The 21559-nt window shown below is 38.1% G+C and overlaps 1 protein-coding gene across 1 annotated transcript in view; it reads left to right on the forward strand.

Moving 5' to 3' along the window:
• brinp2 (bone morphogenetic protein/retinoic acid inducible neural-specific 2) overlaps positions 1–21559 on the forward strand; it is a 187233-nt gene that overhangs the window by 103439 nt on the left and 62235 nt on the right. Inside the window, exons 3-4 of the mRNA XM_046407889.1 lie at positions 10319–10509; positions 12294–12475. Coding sequence (XP_046263845.1) covers positions 10319–10509; positions 12294–12475 — 373 coding nt within the window. The remainder of the gene's footprint in view (positions 1–10318; positions 10510–12293; positions 12476–21559) is intronic.

Genomic DNA, 21559 nt, shown 5'->3' on the forward strand with positions numbered 1-21559 from the left:
CTGCAAAATGTGTTCAGAAAGCCTTGCTCAAAATAAAACTGAAATAAGCTCAGTGCTATTGAGTCAACACCATGTCAAGTCTATATTGTTTCAGTATCAATCTACAAATGAAGCGAGTGTGTGAGACGTAAATGTTACGGGTCTGTCACACTGCTGCAGTTTCTATTAAATTCTGGAAGAAAAAAAAGCCTTTTCAGCCAATATAAGAAACTTGCATTTGAGCTGCTTGAGAAAAAAAAATGTAAAAGTTCTATGAATTTGCATTGTTATCTATACAAAACATATGCATTTTTACGAATGGAAAAAGAACACTTATGAGTGTTCTGGACATGCAGCAATTTCATGCATATGCTACCCGATACATCGTTAAGTGGGCTGGACAGCTAGACAATGAGCTGAAAGTCAGTATATATCATTGTAAAACTAAGGTGGGGTGCAGTTTCAGGTAATTATTCCCTGTAGGTTCATCATTCCAACTGACTCTATTCATGTTGGTATTGTACATTGGTATTGTTTTCATAAAAATACCTAGTAGCTGCTTAAAGACAGTTGTAGAATGTTGTAATGTAGAATAAGGAATTAATAAATGCTTTATAATGACTGAAAGAGATCCAGTAGGTTACTAAGATCCATCCTGATATGCAACTGCATCAGGCATTATATGCTACTTGATAACTGGTTTATTTTATGTATCTTTCACATCTTTCACATAAATATATTGGAATTGTTGTCTATAAGTATATGAAATAGAATACTAAAGTAAAGTGAAGGTATCTCTGAATTCTGCCTAAGAACAGTGTTTGTGAGTTAGTATGTAGTCATGACTGAGTTGCTAAGTTTACAATTCATGCTCTTTGTGTTTTTTCAGTATATTCAGTTAAACATATAACTTCATTCTCACCCTTGTCATTAAAGTTTCAACTGAGAAGCTGTGTGTATTGCCCTTACTGAAGCCCAAAACCAAAACTGGCTCCTCCAGTTTGCTGCAATCATATCAAATCTCAGCAGTGTCATTGACACATATTGTATAAAGTGTGGTGTCTTAAGCCAATAAGATTCAGCTGAAGCATGACAAATTTTAAAAATAGCTGACAGAGACACTCAACCTAGATACGCCAGCTTCGTAAGTAGGCAGGTGATGTCTTGTACAGATTTAGGACACACCATGCAAAATTTAACATTACCAAACATTAAATTGGTTTGACTTCCCCCTCCATAATATAAACTCCAAACTGGGGCTTCTGCATACATTAAACTTACGCAACAAACTTTGCTATGCTTTCTTAAAAATGCCATTCGATCCGTCATAAATCTGTTGAGGTGACATCGAATTTTGTCCACAAATCGTCCTTAGCTTTCCCTTCATGTCATAGCTGCCTTTAGCGGTGGGAATGTGATCACCGATCAGAGGGTCCCTTGTAGCCAGCTTCCTGTTTAAATCCTTTCAAGAGACGTGTAACGACTCTGGTGGGAGCAACTCAGACATCATTAAAAAATCATACACTGACTTTCACCCTGCAGGCTGGGTGGAGGAACTATTTCTAGTGGGTTCCCAAAAGATTGGAGAAAGTTTTAATGAACTCAGATCCCAGGACAAGAGAATGGACTTTGTGATTCAGCTCATAGGCTGAAAAAGTAAAACAGAGCAGTAGAACTTCATTTATTTAGACCATTTGGGAGTAATAACCTTTTGTTGAGTGTTTGACAAGATAGTTTGATAAAATGATATGGGAAATCTAGGAGGTTCAGGGCCTATATTCACAGACATGTTAGCTCCAAAGTGAAACTCCTAATAGTGATGGCTGTGTCAGTCCTCATGTTAAGATACCAAATGTTTTCATGTTAGAGCTTAAAGAGTCAGACATAAATAATGATATACTCATTAACACTACTCTTAACACTAAGATAATGGGTTAGAACCCAGTGATATATTTATATTTTATATATTTATATATTTTATATTTTATATTTTATATTATATATTTTTTTATATTTTTTTTATATATTTTTAAACAGATTTAAGTGTTGGCATATTTCATCTGTACTAACAAAGTCAACCTCACTTCTCTTGCCATAAATGACAACCAAGTGTCTGTAACTTCTACCTTCGTAATTGCAAATTATATATCAACTGCTTTTTTACTGACCATTTCCAAATACCATGTACAGTTTGAGATTTTTATAGAATTTTCCAGGCAGGCATTTATTTCCACCTAGTGCTTATATTAATTAGCAGACTTTTGAAATTTGTTAAAGCCAAAGTACATATGTTTTTTGCTATCTGCATTTGTACTGGTTCCCTCTAAACCTCACCTTCACTGTGAAATAGTCTGTGCCACCATTCCACAGAATCTCCTGGGAAAATGGAAGGTGACTGGTGAGCCAGCGTAGTTGGCAGTCTGGTACCATTTGCTTTCATGTCTCCATTACAGACTAATAAATACAGTATAACCATACCTTTTTCCTGTGTTGATGGCAGTTGCTGCTTGCAGAGCTAGCTAGATCAATTGCTAATCAGACAGTGAGTCTAATTATTTCGATTTTGGAGTCATTTCAGTTGAGTAGGGATATATGATGGGTGGTCTAGGTCTCCGTTCCTTCCAAAGTCAGCATTATTAAGACAGTCTGTGGTTGGTTAACAGACTCACATCACTTAGATAAACACTGCATCAAAGGAGTCAAATCTGAATGAAGAAACAAAAGCAAGCATCACCGGTTATGTGGGCTTAGGTTAAAAATGAAGGGGACAAAAACATTGCTGTCTTTACAAGAGTATGTCTGTGATTGTAATTACTTCCTGTTCACTTCTGTATCTTTTTATCCTTTCTGCTGCAGTAACCATGTTCCCCCGAGCATAATAAAAACACTTTGAATCAATTGGTTAGAACATATCACCTCTCCTTCTCATGGATCAAGGCTCATTTCCATGGAGGATTGGTTGTGAGCAGTGAAGCGCAATTTTCCTGGAGAAACTTCAAGGTTGTGTACTCCACTAACCACCAACTCCAAAGTAGTCCAAAACAGCATGTGGGTCACTTCTTATTAATAGGTGAGACTGTTCCTGGTGCAGGTGAAACTGCTCATTATAAAGTTTCTGCTCTGTTCACTTTCAACAGCACAAACCTCTCATCATGACTCAAAGCTCAGAACAAATAGGCTTGTGGCGTGCTGTGGGGTAGAGTGCACAAGTGCACGCAGTGAACTGAACTTGCACTCTCTTTTTTGTCTTTTCCTCACCACCTCTTTGTCTCTGCCTGTCTCTCAGAATGTTTTCACTGGAACTCTCCACTTCATTTACACTCCACCCACCTAAAAACATAACAACAATGGACCATAGATGTTTTCTAATAATAATAACAGTAATAATAATAAATTAACTCAGCAATTCACTTACTAAACACTGAGGCTTCATCAGTCACACTGCCTAAGACATGCATTTAAATCTGATGAGAGTTGCTAGTAAAAGGTTGTAGTCACTGCTTTGTCCCTACCTCCACATTAACAAGGATGACTTGCTGGATGTTCAGAGGGTTGATGGATAATTAAGTGTCCACAGCCTGCCAGTTAGGTGTTTGTTCACCACAGCTAACTAGTTAATGGCACTCAGCCACAGTTTGCTTACTTTAGTAATAAGTAAAACTCCCCAAATCACCATAGCATTTATTTCATGTCATCAGACTAGCCTAATAACATTTAATGACATCTTACTAACAAGTCCAAATTATACCGCTTCAGGTGAGGTCAAGGAAGATACATGATGTCATGTTGATAATTAGGGCTGCTATGACATGCTTATGACAGATTATGTTGTCTTGTGTATTGCCATGACAAAGACATTGTCATTTTTGCATTAAAGTGACTTAATTGACTGAATGACACTCGAGTGACGTCAGTATCATAATCATTCATAAATACTCCTTCATGTTCATGACAGGTGTCATGTAATGTGATGTCAGTGTTATGCACAGCCTTTAGCACCTTATCTTTTTAATTACTAATATTCATTGGGGTTATAATTGATATTTTTGAACAATTTATGAAGTGACATGTGACAGGGGTGTGACAAACCTGCAAAATGACTTGAATGACCTGAATGTGCAGCTCTCCTCGGCTTTAGCAACAAAAGGAGCCAGGTATTTGTCACAGCACATGGTAAAGACTAAAATCAGAGCTAAAAAAATAGAATGGCTATTCATCAAGTGAACACAAACATGACTGCTAATGTTGCACAGTATGTATATCCAAGTTTGATAAACTAAAAACAAGATGATTTGTTATTGTTGTGCCCAAAAATGTTGAATATTACTGCAGTTTGAGATGTATAAGCACAAAGGACATCCCTGACAGGTATAGTAACTTTAATGATTTCTCTGCTTGTGATGACCCAATTTATTTGGGCCAAAAATAGCAACTTTTTCAAAATGGTAAACTGCAGTTAATCACCAGGATGTTTTAGTTTTAAGCAGGAACAAACCATTTTGAAAAATGATGAAAAATGTTTTAAAAAGTGCTCAGGACTAACACAATACAATACAGTAAGGATATGCACGTATGATTTCACGTCTGACCTTTGAATATTTTTAAATTACAAAAATATTGAGGAATCCTGTAGAACTTCACCTGTTGGTACAAGATAAGATCAAATCTGTGCAGTTTACAGTATGTTTAAAAAAACGAGACCAAATCTTACATAGTTTCAAGGTACAGGACATACCACCTTTTCATATCACTTCATCATACAGTAAATCATTTTCACCTACTTTTTCATGGCCTGAGAGGAGGATTCCCTCCCCTCACAGCTGCACTCATATGAAATGTTTGCCAAGTACCTTCACCCTGAGAGCTGTCCATTGCTCTCTCTCTATCTGACAGCTAATAACATCCAGGTGTTGTTTTCCAACATGCTGCCACAGGGAACATCCAAACGAAATTTCTGCATAGGCACAGTTTCCTTTTCTTTCTTTTTTTTTTTTTCTCCCATTAAAGAAAGGAAGAAAAATGCTCTGCTTCAGCGAAACCAAGCACTGGAGCTGCAGGTGCAATCAGCGCTGTGCTAAAACCTTTTAATTAACACCATCTATCATCATTAGCCAAATAGTCAGCCAACAGTCTCACCGTTAACTCTTAGAGAGCGAAGCGGGGAGAAAAGTAAATGATGCACTACTCTTCTTTGCTTTTCCGCCCGTCGGCGTCGGCTCTCCTTCCCCATGCTCAGTCACTGTGGAGCAGCTCAGAAAACACATCAGTCTAAATCAGCTCCAGCTAATCAGCGTGCAACTACTGGCTGCCGTCCTGTGACTCGCCTGGACTTGCTAAATACTAAGCTAAAACTAATGCCTGCTGATGCATGTGATAGCTGCAGACTAATTGTCATAGTTTGCCACATTCAAATGAGATTGACCTTTTGGTTTGGGATATTTGTCATGCAACCGCTGCTGGAATTAGAATAGCTATATCTGTCCTAAGCATTGTAGCTGAAATGACTTTGGCTGTTTTGTTTCACTCAGAGTTATAAAACCCTATATGTAAGAATATATTTTACTTTTTTCTTGGTTGTTCTTCATGTTGCTTACTTTGTGTTTTGTACAGACCAAAACCACATTCACGCAGTGCCTCAGATCTGGCATTGATTTCTGGAGCGTTCTGGAAGATAAGTAGGACTATTATTTAGTAAAATGTTGAATATTGGTGGTTCTATAATCACTTGAGTCTCTGAACAACAGTTGGAGTAGGTGTTAAAGATGATTGTTTTGGTGCAGTGCTTTGCTTTTGATTCAAGATGATCACCACAATCGGCTGTTATTATGCAAAGTAGGCCGATGCTGTGCAATTTCATGACTAGTTAGAGAGGATTAAGACATTTGTACTGCACTATGTTTACTGTAATGTTTGTTTACCATAAGATACAAAGTATGTTTATTCTCTCTCACATTCATTCTTCAATTGGTGCAACTACAATTCTCTGAGCTACTATTCTTTTATTGTTTAGTCTGTTTACCTTTTAGACCTTTAAACTATATTTAAACTTTTTTAATATAGAGTTTGGACAGCACGGTGGTGCAGTGGTTAGCACTTTTCTATACCGCTTATCCGTCAGGGTCGCGGGGGAGCTGGAGCCTATCCAGGCTGACTACGGGCGGGAGGCGGGGTACACCCTGGACTGGTCGCCAGTCAATCGCAGGGCCAACACACAAAGACAGACAACCACACACTCTCACACTCACACCTAGGGGCAATGTAGAGTAGTCAATTAACCTAATGTGCATGTTTTTGGTATTGTGGGAGGAAGCCGGAGTACCCGGAGAAAACCCACACAGGCACAGGGAGAACATGCAAACTCCACATAGAAGGGCCCAGACCGGGATTCGAACCTGGAACCCTCTTGCTATGAAGCGACAGTGCTAACCACTGCACCACCGTGCCGCCCCTATCAAGAAAACAATTAATTAAAAATCAGCACAGTGTTTACAGAATAGATAAAGCATCACAAACGAAAATATAGAGATTTTCAAGTGTGTTGATCTTTTCTTACATCCCTACCTTTTCTTTCTTTTTGCTTCTTACTACTTTATGAATGCAACACTAACACTGGATTAACCATTTAATTTTCAAATGGTGATATTTAGGCTGCTATAATTCCCTTTCAGAATAATGCAGTCCAGGGCAACAAGTCCATAAAACCCCTGACAAGATGTATAATATACAGTATGAGCTTCATGAAGGTGATATTTCTTTCAGAGCCACTGCATTATATTTTAAAATACAGCAGTAAGTAGTAATTTGTAGTTATTAGTAATAATTTTCTATGCTATTGTGTCCAACTTGTGTAACATGAATCCAGGCAGGCTGAGAAACAAGCAGGTGTGTGTTTGCAGCAATCATCATGAAGCAGGGTTGAAAGATTTAGCAGCACGGAACAAAGACCCACTGCTACATACAGTGAAAAGTGAGACATGATGGACTTATCAAGCCTTATTAGAATAAGATGCACATTCAGGTGGAAGAAAAGTGAAGTGGGTGTTTAGAAGGTTTTCATAAGATGGTGACATCTACCTCCTGTGTGTGTCATATTAAACCACCAAACAAGGAGAAACTAAAAACATTAAGATAATGATGTAACATGTAAAAGAGGAAGCATAATACTGTAAAATAAGTGTTTTATTATATTGCAAAGACTTAGTCATTTTAATTTGTGAAGTATTTTGGTAAATGTTCACATAATTTTGAGCTTCACACAGTAATATGCACATCTTGGATAATATGTTGAACCCTTGCCTAAACAGACTGTAGAAACACAGTATGTATTATGAAGGAATAGACACATTCAGACTTTATGGCAACTTCAAATGTACCTTTGGTGGTCTCCATAAAGTGAACAGAATGACTGAACTGAGGAGAATCTAACTGATCCAACCATATTTAACGTGTCCATACTAACAAAAGTTTAAACATAGCTATTGTTATGAGCTGCTTTGAAGAACCTTAACGGGTTGCCAAAGACTGGGTCAGTCTGACTGCATACATTGAATAAATACAATGACTGAGAGCTTGGACAGATAGTTCTATTTTAAATATGACGAGGTCTGTCCTGGATGCATGATGATATACAGTACAGTTCAATAAGACCTTTGTTCATAATGCAAAATATGTAATATATTTGTTTTCACAATGTTTAAGCGGCACTATATCTCAGTCATTCAAAAAAATGCCATTGGCTTTGTGTGTGTGGGGTTGTTTTATTACTGGATTTCATAATACATTTTTGCAGAACCTGTAAAAATTAAGGATTGGAATTGTAATCCTGTTAGAACACAGAAGTAACAGTAATATTAAAACTGAAAACATATGGTCTGAGCCTTCTCACAATAACTGGTCTTAATACATGGAATAATGTTATAATGACTTATTCAGGCAACACTAATTTATAAGTTAGCTTATGATAATAATGTAAATGATGGGTAAAAATAAACATCACAAACGCCAACTGAGAACCATCCCCATTAATTCTGCTATTTCCCTCAGTCCTGTTATCATAGTGTACCACATACATTTACTGTAGTTACTGAACATATAATTTGCTGTTAGTATTTCTGTACTTTTACTTCACTGAAATTTTGAGTACAGGACTTATTAGTTTGTATAATACTTATTAATAATAATACTTGTGGGCTTATTGTGGTATTTACCCTAATCATGAATCTGAGTACTCCCTCCTACACATGGTTGGCTACTCACTGCACAGGAGCACAGATAGGAACACACAGGAGCTGAGAAAGCAAAAGTGATATTTCCCCCCTCCTCTCATGTTTTCAGTCTATTTATCTTTTTTTTTTTTTTTAAAAAAAAAAAAAAAACATATTTCACTTGCAGCTCCAAACTGCTCTCACACTCCCCAAGTCCCCAAGTTGCCCTGCTTTCATAAAAGAACCCAGAGTGTCCAGAGTTAATGATAACTTGTACAAATTGCATTGTGACTGTGGCCAGGCTACAGACACTAATTGGTGCATTATGTGAGAATGAACCTCCTAATGCAGCACTAGTCTGACCATATGCTCCTGGGCCCATTCTTTCTGAGGGAAGCTTTGTCATGGTTTATACTGAATGGTTACAAATCTGAGCTTTCCTTTGAAGACTAATATGCAATACAGCAACTACAAACTAATTACAGTCCATTGCTTCACCATACCATTTGAATGACCCAATGCACATGTATTGTGTATTACTAAGGGAATTGGTCTATTGTAGTGTAGTCACAATGCTGTCAACAGCATAATTACAGTATTGTGTTGTTGGTAATACTAAACTATTGACTGCAAGAAGGCATTGTAAGAGCAGCCAGTGGGAAACTGAGACAGTGATACAGTATATGTACCTCCCTCTGTGTCCCTCAAAGTGTGTGTGTGTGTGTGAGTGCGCATAAAAACAGCATGCTCCTGCTGGTATTTTGTTCAGAGAGAACACATACATAATGGGCTAATAGTCAACGCCTCTTGTTTTGCCGGAAAATGTATGCATGCGAGGTGGATCTGGACTTGTGATATTTGCATAATCTTCACATACCTTGGGGTTCCGCTGTGGCAGGACGAAAGTGATGAAATAATTATGAGCTACTTGAAATGGATGAATTTTCCAGACTCATCTCTTTCTCTCTGTCATTGTGTTCTGTTGACCAGTTGAATTGAAATAAGGTCTTTGCTAACACTCAACATTTGCCTGGGACACTAGAAGACTGCTAATTTAAATGTCACTCAGTTCCAAAGTATCACACAGTGAAAAGGAACAGTCAGGTGACATGCATTCTCTAAATAAACTGTCAACAAATCCCATCAAATAAACAAAGACAACATTAAACTGTGTTGAGCAGCTGAGGCACAACACGGACCAATTATTGTTGGTGACCAAAATTTCTCCCACACTGCACAAAAACTGACCCCATTTCAAAGCATCGTGTGTCTATCAAAGCCTGATATTTCTATTCCGTCTGTGCTGAAAAGCTCCACTGTCGTCCAAAAACTGCTAAACATATGAGCTAACCTCAGTGTTGCACTGAGTGGCATGTACCTTCAAGAACACAGACACAAGAGTATTATTTGTTTTATCATTAATCTGAATCTGAACCACTGGGTTGCTGCCATAAATTCAGTTGACTGTTGACTGGAGCACCGAATGTGTAACTGAAATAAGTTTGACTACTTCAGTTATAAACTGCAGTGCCCTGCTGTCTTTGTAGGAAATTACTGAGCTACGTTAAAAGAAATGGAACCTGTTTTTAAAGATTGCTTTTAAAGATTTTTGCTTTGTTTTTGCACATATTATTGATCAGCATTTCAGTGGCCTTCTTATTCCAGCCTGTCGAAACCGTTAAGTCGCAGGCGGTTACACCAAAGACAATGACCCGGAATAAAAATTCTCTGTAGAGCTGAGGGTCATGGCAGAGCGAGGTGATAAATCTTTGTCACAACAAGAATCTGATAAACATGTTCCATGGCAGTGACCAATTCAAAAGTTTCTTAATATTTGGACCAATTATACAACCTGCATCTAGAAGCAATCAAATCTCATTTTGAGTGCTTAATTAGAGTCCCACAGTTAACAGTTAACAGTTAACCAATTACAAAGACAGCTAAGGCTGTGACACTTCACTGTTAATAGCATATGGCTGATAGACTGGAAGAACAGTGGAAAAGTCACATCTTAGTTTATCACTTTCAAGAACGTAAAAGAGTAAACAACCATAAAAGAAAATAACCATTACTATGTGCATTTGTAACTTAGCCCCAAAACTGATACTCACCTTTTAATGTATTCATAATTTCAGGGAGTTCAGCCACTGGAAGGTGAACAGCCTGGCAACAGAGAAGAGAGATTTTCTCAAAGCTCCGCTGCCCTTAGCGCCAGAGTTCCTACGCAACCTGCGGTTACTGGGGCGACGGCCAACCCTGCAGCAAATCAACGAAAACCTCATCAAGAAGTACGGGACCCACTTCCTAGTTTCTGCCACCCTGGGAGGTAAGGAAGGACTGCTGGTGACACACTCGCCTTTATTCTCGGGTTGTTGAAGTGTGGGGGCACGCCAAAAATAGAGGAGCTACTCATCTCAGGTCTCAGAGGAATTCATAGCAACATACAGTTCTGGCCTGTTATAGTTATAGTGTAGTGCAATTGCTGCTGTGTTCAAGTTTAAATCAAGTGAAAAGCAGACACGACAACAATACCACACCTTGCCCGTGTAGCATTCAACCGAGGTTGTTTTCCTCAGTAATTTTCCAGTTATCCTTCCTTCTGATGAACATTGCATACTGCTGCGAGAGCCTTGCAAAGCAGACTACAAATGACAAACAACAAATAAAATCGACCCATTTCTTTATGTGTTTCTTTCTTTCTTTCTTGGTTTTCCTTTTTAACCTCGATCTCAGAAGAGAGAAGTAACTCACAAAGTAGAGTTGCGAGCAGTATTGATCGTGCGCACCTCACAAAACCACACTCAGGCCAGTGTTATGTTCAGAGCAACGGCCCCATGATATTGATAGACTGTTCGTCCTGGTCATCACATACAGTCGCAGCCCAGATATATGAGTACGTTTTTAAAGTCTGCACTTTTTTTTATGAAGAGACCTGTGGAAAATTGATGGTGAGCATAAACATTTCAGCAACTAAGGATCTATTTCATCAGAGTCAGGGGAAGATTCACACGACCAGGATACTCAGACCAGTCAAACTCTGTCATCTGCAGTGAAAGCATGAAATAGTAGGGGACACTTACTCACTTATAAGGCATGTAATGGGCTTTAAATTATGACAAAACACTATCATTTGAAACCGACATTGCCATATATCTTGCAAAGCAGGCCACGTTGGCCACCACAAATGCACACATTGGCAAATCCTGTTTTCTTTGCACACACTTTGAACAGTCTCTCTCATATTTTAGTCGTGTGTTTTGATCCACAGACACCTAACTTTGGTTCCACTTATCAGTGGATATATCCACTGGAGCATCAGCGTGGGAGACAGAGCAGAGATGAATGCAGCGGCAGACTGATAGTTCGACTCTATATGTAATTAACAGCTTCAGCTAAATGGGCCGAGCCAGTCTGCATACTGATTAGACTGTGCACCCATTCCCGATCGCTCTCTCTCTCTCTCTCTCTCTTTTCTTTTTGTTCCACTGTTTTCATCTCTTTCTTTCTTGCATTTAATGGCTGTCTCGCAGACCATGGTTACTTTGAGCGGTGAAGTATAATTTTTGCACAAACCTGAGCTGAGTTGAGATGATGTAAAAATAAAATACTTATGTAAAATGTATAAAAATCTAAAGAATCAGTCAGTAATACGTTGGTATTGGCGATGCTGTATATTTAATCTTTAATCAGTTCAAGCTAACTGACAGCAAGTTAAGGTACAATAAGAGCACAACTGTTTCTAAAAATGTTAGTGGATGTGGGATTGTGGCAAGCAATATTTAATTTGCATTAATTTGCTACTGCTAGTTTATGGGCTGATAGTAATGTCTCTAACAACTAGCTTAAAATGATTAATGATTTGTGTTTAATTATCAATTTATCAATTATTGCTTGGAAATTAAACCAAGTGAGCAGTGCATGTTTGATAATTCAGGGGTTGGGAGATGCCATGTCAGGAGTGACTGGCCTTTTATTTAAATATTTGATCTTGTGATAAACTGTATATTTTTATAAAAATATTAGTAGAAAATTAATCACACGGAGCCACAGTAATTAAAGAAAGTACAGTTTAGGTGACTTAAACAAATTTGATTTATTGATTGATTACAGGAGAGGAGTCTCTGACAATTTTCCTGGATAAGCAGAAGCTGAATAAGAAGTCAGAGGGTAACAGCAACAGCTCAGTGGTGTCTCTGGAGCTGCTACATCAGCTGGCCGCATCCTACTTCACAGATCGAGAGAGCACCCTAAGGCGACTGCACCACCTCCAGATCGCCACTTCTGCTATCAAGGTACTCTACATACCTGCTTACAATACATATCCAGATGCATGTGCATTCAAGCAGCGCTGGAAAATGCCTTTGTTTTAATATACAGCATGCAAATGCACTGCTTACTTATTTACTTACTTATATGCAGACTTGTGTTTCCAGGTCCACAAACAACCACCCATCAAGGCAGAGACGCAAACATTAATGTTCCCATAAAACTGTCCCTTTGGGATATATTGCTCCATGCTGCACCTATAACAAATAGTTCTGCTTGCTCTCAAGGTATGCACACAAACAGTCTTTTTCAAGACGCATCGTTCCTCACATGCTAGGGAGAGACGAGAGAGCTTGCAAGGACATTTGTTTAAAGATGGCATGCTGGATTAAAAGCACAGCATATGCACTGCAGCCCACAGACGCACTAAAGCATTGCAAATGCCAAGTTCCTTTAAAGTCCCAGAGGGAAAAGTGTATTTATGCATACTGTCTCAACTGTATTCCATCTGGACCGGGTTACACACCGGTGTATGCTCGTCTGTAGGTGTGTGCGCACTTATATTACATGAAGGTTAACATACTGGGCAATCATCATGAGTTGTAAAAAGCCTGTTTGATTTGGGCACGAATTGGCTCTGACTATTGAATTTGAACTCCTTTAACACCTTTTCATAGCACATAAGTCAGTTCTTTGGTTCATTTTATTTACCTGCACGGTCAACACTCAATTGCCTTGACACAGTGAATCGTAATTTATCCAAAATCCACCGGCAGGCTTTTACCTGCTCTGTTCATCATTAATTGCAAAGAGGAACAATTTTGCTGAAAATCCACTCAAAGAACACAGAAAAAATAAATCCTATTACCTCCTCTTTCTCCTGGTTTTACCTTGTATAAATCCTTTTTTTTGTCTTAACAGCTAGAAGCATAGCATAACTAAGCAATACATGTTCACATCAGGACAGATCTGTTGACTTTTATGAGATGACAGCAGGTGTGTAGGTGGATGAACTGCGCTTTCATGCTTCAACTTTAATGGAAATTTGACTGAAATAAGTAATTGCTAAGTGTCAGCTTTGTGTGTATTTGGAATAACGTGGCTTATTTCAAAGTGCAGTCGCTGAAAATGCGAAATTCAGCACACTTGCAGTATGCAGAAGTGAGACTCTCAAATAAGGTCAAAATAAGAGGAAACCGAAGCACCTGATAATTCAAAAATGCATTTCCCCGCAAAGCCTTGAATGGTTGAATACTGAAAAAGAAAACAGAAAGACCTCTTGGAGTCCGTGCAAATTGCTTTTACCTAGAGAAAAAACTTTGATTATTCTGACAACATGAAACTGAATTTTAATGACTGAAAAAAGTTTACACCACAGTTTCATAACATATTAGCTACAGGGGTTGAGAGTGAAATCAGCTTTGAAACAAACTTTGTTGCAGTGCAGGCTGAACTCAGAGTGTAAAAAGAACAGATAACCTTTGCCAGCTCAGATCAGTGCAGTTTTTATATTTATTGACAGGCTTCAACACTTCAACATTTACACCATTTTAATATGTAAGCAAAAACAACAAATAAGAATTTTCTCACCATCTGGAGTATGAATGCTGCGCCTCACACATAACAGCTACAACATAAGGCGGCAGAAACACATTATCTGCTCAGAGTGAATTAATGATGTGATGAAATGCTCAGTTTGATCCATTTGTTTCTGTAGGGAGAGGCTAATGCATGACTGTTGCATTAAAACAATACATTATCATTTGCAAAGCAGTGCACAATTGTAGATAAGTAAATGGCAACCATTAAGATTCGTTTTCTGCAGCAGTTAGCTTGTTTTCAATCCATCCAGTGATGCTATGTGAAATAGCCTTTGCACTTTACAAAATCTGCTTCTCTTGCCTATTTAAGTTCATGTCTTTGGTCAGAGTGTTGAAGGCCAGTTTGCATTTTGGTCTGACGGAGTTTTCTGAAGTAATTCAAAATAATGTATGTATAGAATTTAAGAGTTCAAATGCTGCAAAGCATTTGAAATAGAAAATCATATTTAAAGCAGTGGAACATAGGAATATCCTCAAAGTAAAAGCTGTGTTTTTATACAACTTGAATTGGCCTAGATTTAACATAAATCAATAATACTAATAATTTGATAATAATAATAATAATAATAATATATAATCTGTGTTGTAAAGGGGCCCTGTGTCAAATGCAGTTTCAGCATTTAGTTAAAAGAGCAGTTCACCTAGAAAATAAAATTCAGCTATTAACTACTCACCCCCTTGCTGAAAGTTTTTGTCACAGTACAACAGTTTAGTGGCATTCTTGAGTGAGTAAATGAGTTGCAGTTTTGTTTTAAAATGTAAAAACAAAAAGCCCAGAGGTCCCAAACTGACTGAAAATATATTATTTACACCCTTTTCGAAGCACAAGTCTTCACTGTAGCTGCTAAGCTAAGAGCAGTGACAAGCTCCAACATGGGGGCAATTGTGGATCAGCGGTTAGGGTGTCGGACCCGTAACCGGTGGATCGCTGGTTCGATTCGACCCTTGAGCAAGGTACCTAACCCCCACTGCTCCCCGGGCGCTGCACGCGGTCGCCCACTGCCCCGGGTTTGCTGTGTGTGTGTGCACGTCACTTGGGTGGGTTAAATGCAGAGAACAAATTTCGTTGGAGTGAGTTCCCTCCAATAACAAAATATGTCACTTTCACTTTCATGTGTGCATCTCTGCATGCCTCATTGTTTACCTGCTGCTCAACACCTGTACTCCTAGACTCTTGGATTTTGATAGTAAACAACAATTGTAATGTTTTAGTAAACCTATAGTTAACTTTAAAGCATTACTCTGTAACATCAGTCTTTCTGTGTTTCTATCAGGAAGTATGGAAAAAAAGGGACATAAAATAGGAACAATTTGCAATTCTGCCTCAACTCTGCTGCAGAGTCTGAGTAACTGGTGACTCTCTAAACACTTTCCAAGAGCAGAAAGTCCTTCCACCCACCTCATAACTTTCTAGCAGTTTTGTGATGGATAAAGCTTTTGTAGAAGTAACATTAAAACAGGGTGAGCTAGATGCAACAGAACAACATAAGGCAGTGAACCTGAAGCTGCCCCAGAGGTATCGTATGCCAACAAAGAAAGAAACAGAGTTATCACAGCCTTGAGCTCGAGAGACTCAGGAAATCAACTTAAATTACATCTGAAATGCTGCTGCTGTCAGACAGAAACAGTTTATCCAAACAAAGCGTGAACCAAAGAAAACTGCATTTTTGGTATTTTTGGTTGCCGTCAGTGTTGCCGTCAAGGGCTGAAGTCTCGATTAAAATTTGAATCAAGTCCAACATTTTTCTGTTTAAGTGTTTAATGAACTTTGACATCAGAAGTAGCCTCCATTAAAATGGAGTTATGAATCAGAAAATGTTTCATGTTTCCATATTTCTGTAAAATCCTACCAATGACTCAAGCTGTGTTTGAAAATAAATCTTCTCTTTCGCTGTCAGCTGCATGATTTGCCCCTCATCACACAGGGCAATGATTCCCAACAGAGTAATGTACCCTGAGGGTTGTTCTGCAGGTGCCACAGGTTACGTGGAAAGATTGTCGAGTAGCTCTGCTAAAAGCTAAATAGACAGCTAGACCTAATAGGTAACTAATGGAAGCATACAATTTCTGACCCTCTTTTGAATTTATTGTGTTTTTTGAAAAAACTTTCCTTTTAAAGTAAGTTCAGATGTTTGGAACATCCCACTTAGCATCTGGCTGTGGAGATCTGTCAGATGATAAAATGGTTGGAAACCACTGTCCTAGGGCTTTAGGATGTTGACTGTACAATCCCAAAATCCCAACTTCAACTCAGGCTGGGGTAATTTGTTGCTTCTGATTTGTTTGCCATTTCCTCTAATTCCCTGTGTGTCTCCACTGTGCATTACTTAATAAAGACCCCAAGCATTCTTCCAGAAAAGATATACAGTTACCCTCAAAACCCATTTTCTCACTTGTTTTTTCACAGAGCTATAGGGGGAGTCTGACATCAGCACAGTTTTTTCTGCCAAGGTTCAAACGATTTTACATGAGAGATTTTGGTATTTGTGTTTTTGGTCCATACTTGTCTCACTGGTTTGACGTAGGCGGCCTTGTCTGGAAAAGGTGATGAATCTGATGACAGTTGTGGGGTTGTTTACTAATGTTTCAAGGCCCCTGTCAATCAAACCAAATCAAATCTAATGGAATCACACCCACACAGTCCTGATGAAGCAGATTAGCTGAGTTTTTGGCTGTTAAACCCTTCATAATTAATATCTAAAGATGTCTTTTTACAAAATGTAGCTTTGATTGCTGCCTACTAAGTCATGCATTTTTAATGTTGTGGAGAAGTACTTAAAATTTTAATGCACATTTTCACGCACTCTCAAGTCTTCTCAAGTCTGTGATTCCATCCACTTACTCATCCACTTACTGGGACCATGTCACAGAACTTTGGAAGTTATCACATGTATGACATAAAATAATAATAAAAAACATATTTAAAATGTAGTCCAGAGCTACAGATGTTTGCTGATTATTGCTGAAATTGGGCATTTAGAATTTTGGACTTTAATGCTTCTAATCTAAGGGAATATCCCTTTTCCCATAAACAAATATGTCCAAAATATTTTACACCTGATGTCATTCATCACAATAACTCAGTAAACTCTGTATCATCGTCTTATACCAACCTAACGCTATGTGCACAGATTTAGACATCTGCAAGTTTGGTATTAATTTGTTTTATTCATTTACGGCAGCATTAATAGTTTAATCACATTCAAATGTAAGAAATAAAAATGCACTAATGAAACTGATTACCTGTCCATCATCACAGGAATAAAGCAGTTTTCCTCCTTGAAGACTGACAGGCAGGTAAATAGCCTCTTTTTTTTTCTTTTTTTTTTTTTTTTAGCAATAGCAAACACACCAAACACACAAACATGCACACAACTTCTTGGAGAAGAGCATCCTTTACATGTCCCTGTTAAATAAGGATCTCTGGTATGCAAGCCACCTGCTGTGCTCTGTTCTGCCAGATCGACTCATCACCCAAGAGGAAGCGACACTGAGTGGGAGGTACTTGACCTGTGTCCATGTATGCCTCTGGGCTCTGTGTTGCTGCAGCACCTAGTAGGAGGTGGGAGGGTAATACATTATCTTTATCTCCAGCAAAAAGGTGGATGAACCTCACACATCCACTACAGTTTTCTTTTAGCTAAAAACATCTGTAACATCTGTTCAAAATGTGCTGTTGAGGTAGTCAAAAGCAGAATTCAGTAGGGAAATTGCAGTCTTACACTTAAAAAAAAACAAAAACAAAAAAACCTTTAATTAACAAATATGCAGTAAAAACCTTTAGCTCTAAATCTTCGCACATTTTGCGTAATCTTACATATTCCTTTGTGGTGTCAAAATAATTTTTTATGATGTCATATAGCTGGAGAAATTGCTTCTGGGTAATTAATCTAGCAGATTCCTCTTTGAGGAGCTCAATCCTAAGCCTCTGCTTATAAATAAAATGTAATTTAAGAGGTTCACATTTTCTTTAAGGCCAGTACACAGCTGACTTAAATTCCAGCCAAGTGTTAGGATTTAGCATATCAAAAAGGACCCAAATGTTGAACACCAACCAGACATGTTGAAAAGGCAAAAGCAAGCTGTAATAACAAAGCTAAAATTCAGGCAACTAAAACTGGCAGTCAACCAAAACAGGGGAAGAACAAGATAAGTCCAAAATATAAATAAATAAATCAAGAAATCAGCGCTGTACAACATCACCACCAACTGTGACTTAAAAAAACATCTGCAAAACTTTGCTATTGAACTAATGCAGCTGTAACCATAAGATTTATTGGCTTTGCTGGACCTCCAGATTCAGAGCCCAATCAGATCCCTTTTTGTTTCCATTTTTTTTCCCAAATATTAGTTTTAAATTGCAACCGTTCAATGCATTCTGCACTCTTAAAGTGGATGAACAACAAATGCTTTACTGTACTCAGTTGCAGTAATGCACCAATGAGTGATAACATTTCCTGATATGTGAAAAAAAAAAAAAAAAAAAAAAAAAAAGCTTTTAGGGTCACATGAAATCACATGCAACTGTGCCATGTTTGAATAATACACCTTGTGGAATGAACATTAAAAACAAAATGGCCCGGGCTGAACAATGCGCTCAGTGAAGGGCTCTTGGGAGTTTTCAACAAATGCAGAACCGGGGGTGGCAGCTCTCAGGTGGGTTGTCATTGATGTTCCTTACATGAGTTACAAACAAGCCCAGTGTGCATTTAGAGTAACGCAGTGGAACACAGTGGAAATCTATGATTTGTGAAGATCACACTTACCATTAGCTAACAGAGATTTAAGAATTTCAACTAATATATAGATATACATATATATATGTATATATATATACACACGAAGTTCTTGCATTGAAATGAGACTTCCAAAATGCACAATAATATGTTTTGAGTGTCAAACTGTCACTCAGTTTGGGTTTGAAAAGTGGTTGTGAAACATTAGTATTCTCGTCTGTCATGGAGACAACTGTGATCTGCGTAAACCGCTTCTTTAGTGTGGTTAGGGCAAAACATTATTTCAAACATGTGCCTTCACAATGTTTACAGTGCCTTACTATGTCTATAGCCTTAATTAATTTAACCATAATATTCATTACATTACATACTGCACTATTTGTTTACAATTTTCGGTATAATTTTCCTCTTGTTGCCAGAGATGTCCTGTGACATTTCTGCCTTTGTTTTCTGCTATGTTGTTTTTGCTATTTGTTGTTTTTTGTGGTGTACGGTGGCTCTGTGGGGCCCCCCACCCAATTTTGTTGTACCGTGTACAGTGACAATAAAGACTACTCTATACCACAGCTCAGCAGTGACTTATCACATCTTACCATTTGGCAATATTAAAACTTTGTGCTCCTGGCAGTATGTGGCTGGATTTGTGATCATAACATTTCCCCCAAATTTCCGCATCTTTGTGTTGTTACAGCAACATTTGTTGCCATGTGAAACTCAAGTCCTTAAATGCCAAGATTAGTTCAGGACAAGGATTAAACAAACTCACACTGACACCAGCACAGTTTATTTGCTTTGAAGGTTGGGGAGACTAAAATATTATGTCTGGTTTCAAGATGACTCAATCTGCAACCTTCATGTGAGGCGACCATCGTGCCTCTCGCCAGTGCAGACGTGGGTCAAAATGCAGTTCCTGTAGTAGAAACCAGGTGGTGGCCATTGAACTGAACAGGAGAACTGAAAACAAGCAAGTTTCTTCCAAAAATACAAACATGAAAGATACTGAATAATTATTTGTACAGGCATGTTCAGACTACATTTTTTTGCCATGCTTTATTTGCAAGAATTTAACCACTAGAATGTTTTTGAGGAGAAGAAAGAATTACAAATCATCTTGCTTGTCCATTTTTTTAGAAGTTAACCAATTGCATAACAGATCAAGTTGCATCATATTTTATTGCTTGACATTTAGCACTGATTTTGATTTCCTTCAGTCCCATTAGCTGCAAGTCAAAACTGTTCAGTAAAAAACTAGCACTGTTTACGAGGTAATTATCTCAGCAGGCAAATATATGCAACAAAGCTATCACATGATTGTTTCTGTCTTTTATGGCTTTTCAGTAAGCTTTTAATGAGACAATAAATGCTGTTTGTGAGAGCTGAGCTGATAATGGTGCTTTCACTTCATAAAGAGGAGCTTCACTTCTAAAAACTGCTGATTTGGTCAGTGACTATGGTGATTCAGTGTTAACAAGTTAAGTTGAAGATTTAATGTTAAACATAGGTTTGTACATGTGGTGAACTCCTCTTGTTTTTGTTTTTGTTAGTGGGAGGTAGCTAGCAACTTAGTGTATGTTTTTGTTTTGTTTTTTTTTTTAATCCAGGGAGCTTTTTCTTTTTTTCTTTATGTATTTAAGAAATGGAATTATATAATGTCAGGGTAAGTGCAAATTTACCACCCAATTTAAAAGGAGTGATTTGTATTGTATGGCCAAAGAGAGTATGCCCCTTTCAGCATCTGTTCAGCCTCTAAAATTCCTTTTTGTTCAGTCTGAACACACTTTTAGAGGGAACTACAGTCACTACAACAACATAAATGACACACAACACTGGAGTTTTTTTTTAATTTATTTATTAATGTACAGATTATGTGTGCCCACATCAACACAAACGGTGTCTTTTTCCTCTACTAATCTCCTGCTGCTTCATGCTTTTATCCTTTGCAAATCTTTCACTACATCTCTATTTTCTTCAAGATGTTTGAGATGTGTATCTTATGTAGTACCTTGCAGGCAAGCATCCATGTCTTTTATTAACAGAAACAATCTGAATTTCAATGCAGAGGGTGATGATGTGAGGAGTGAGACTATTTCAGGGAAGGCAAATTCGCACATGCTACATTATTTGCCAAATTGCTTGATTTATTTAGGGAATGGCTTCATATCCATCTTTGTCTTTCTAATTTTTACAATTCTGAACACACACTCTAAAAAAAGTCTCTCTTTCTTTCTGAGTGCACTTAAATTAACAGCACTGACAAAACTAAAGAAATGTTCAACTTTTAACAACAAACTCAATAAGAAGTCCTTTGTTTATAGAATGGTTTTATTTCTACTCTGCTGCTATCTTGCAGTCTGGGACAAGAGAGACTGTTTCCTTTTTCCAACCAAAGTCAGTGTTGTGCTTTTTAAAGCATGGCCATGATAATGTTCTGAACTTCACCACATGTTCATTTGTGTTGCCATCAAGATGAAGGTGTGGCAGCACAGTGGTGCAGTGGTTAGTGTTGTCACCTCCAGGTTCAAATCCTGGTTTGGGTCTTTCTTCCTTTTCTCCAGGTCCTTTTCCTCCCAAAGTCCCAAAAACATGATCATTAGGCTACTATACATTGCTCCCAGGAGTGCGTGTGTAATTGTCTGTCTTTGTGTGTCAGTCCTGCGACCAGTCCAGGGTGAACCACTAACCACAGATCTTCTGTGGATGTAGGCTTCCTCAAATCCTTCTGTCTCTTCATATAATAACAGACAGACTCGATGATGTTGAGATCATGGCTCTG

The sequence above is a fragment of the Scatophagus argus genome, chromosome 13, assembly GCF_020382885.2.
Source record: "Scatophagus argus isolate fScaArg1 chromosome 13, fScaArg1.pri, whole genome shotgun sequence".
Lineage (NCBI taxonomy): Eukaryota > Metazoa > Chordata > Actinopteri > Scatophagidae > Scatophagus > Scatophagus argus.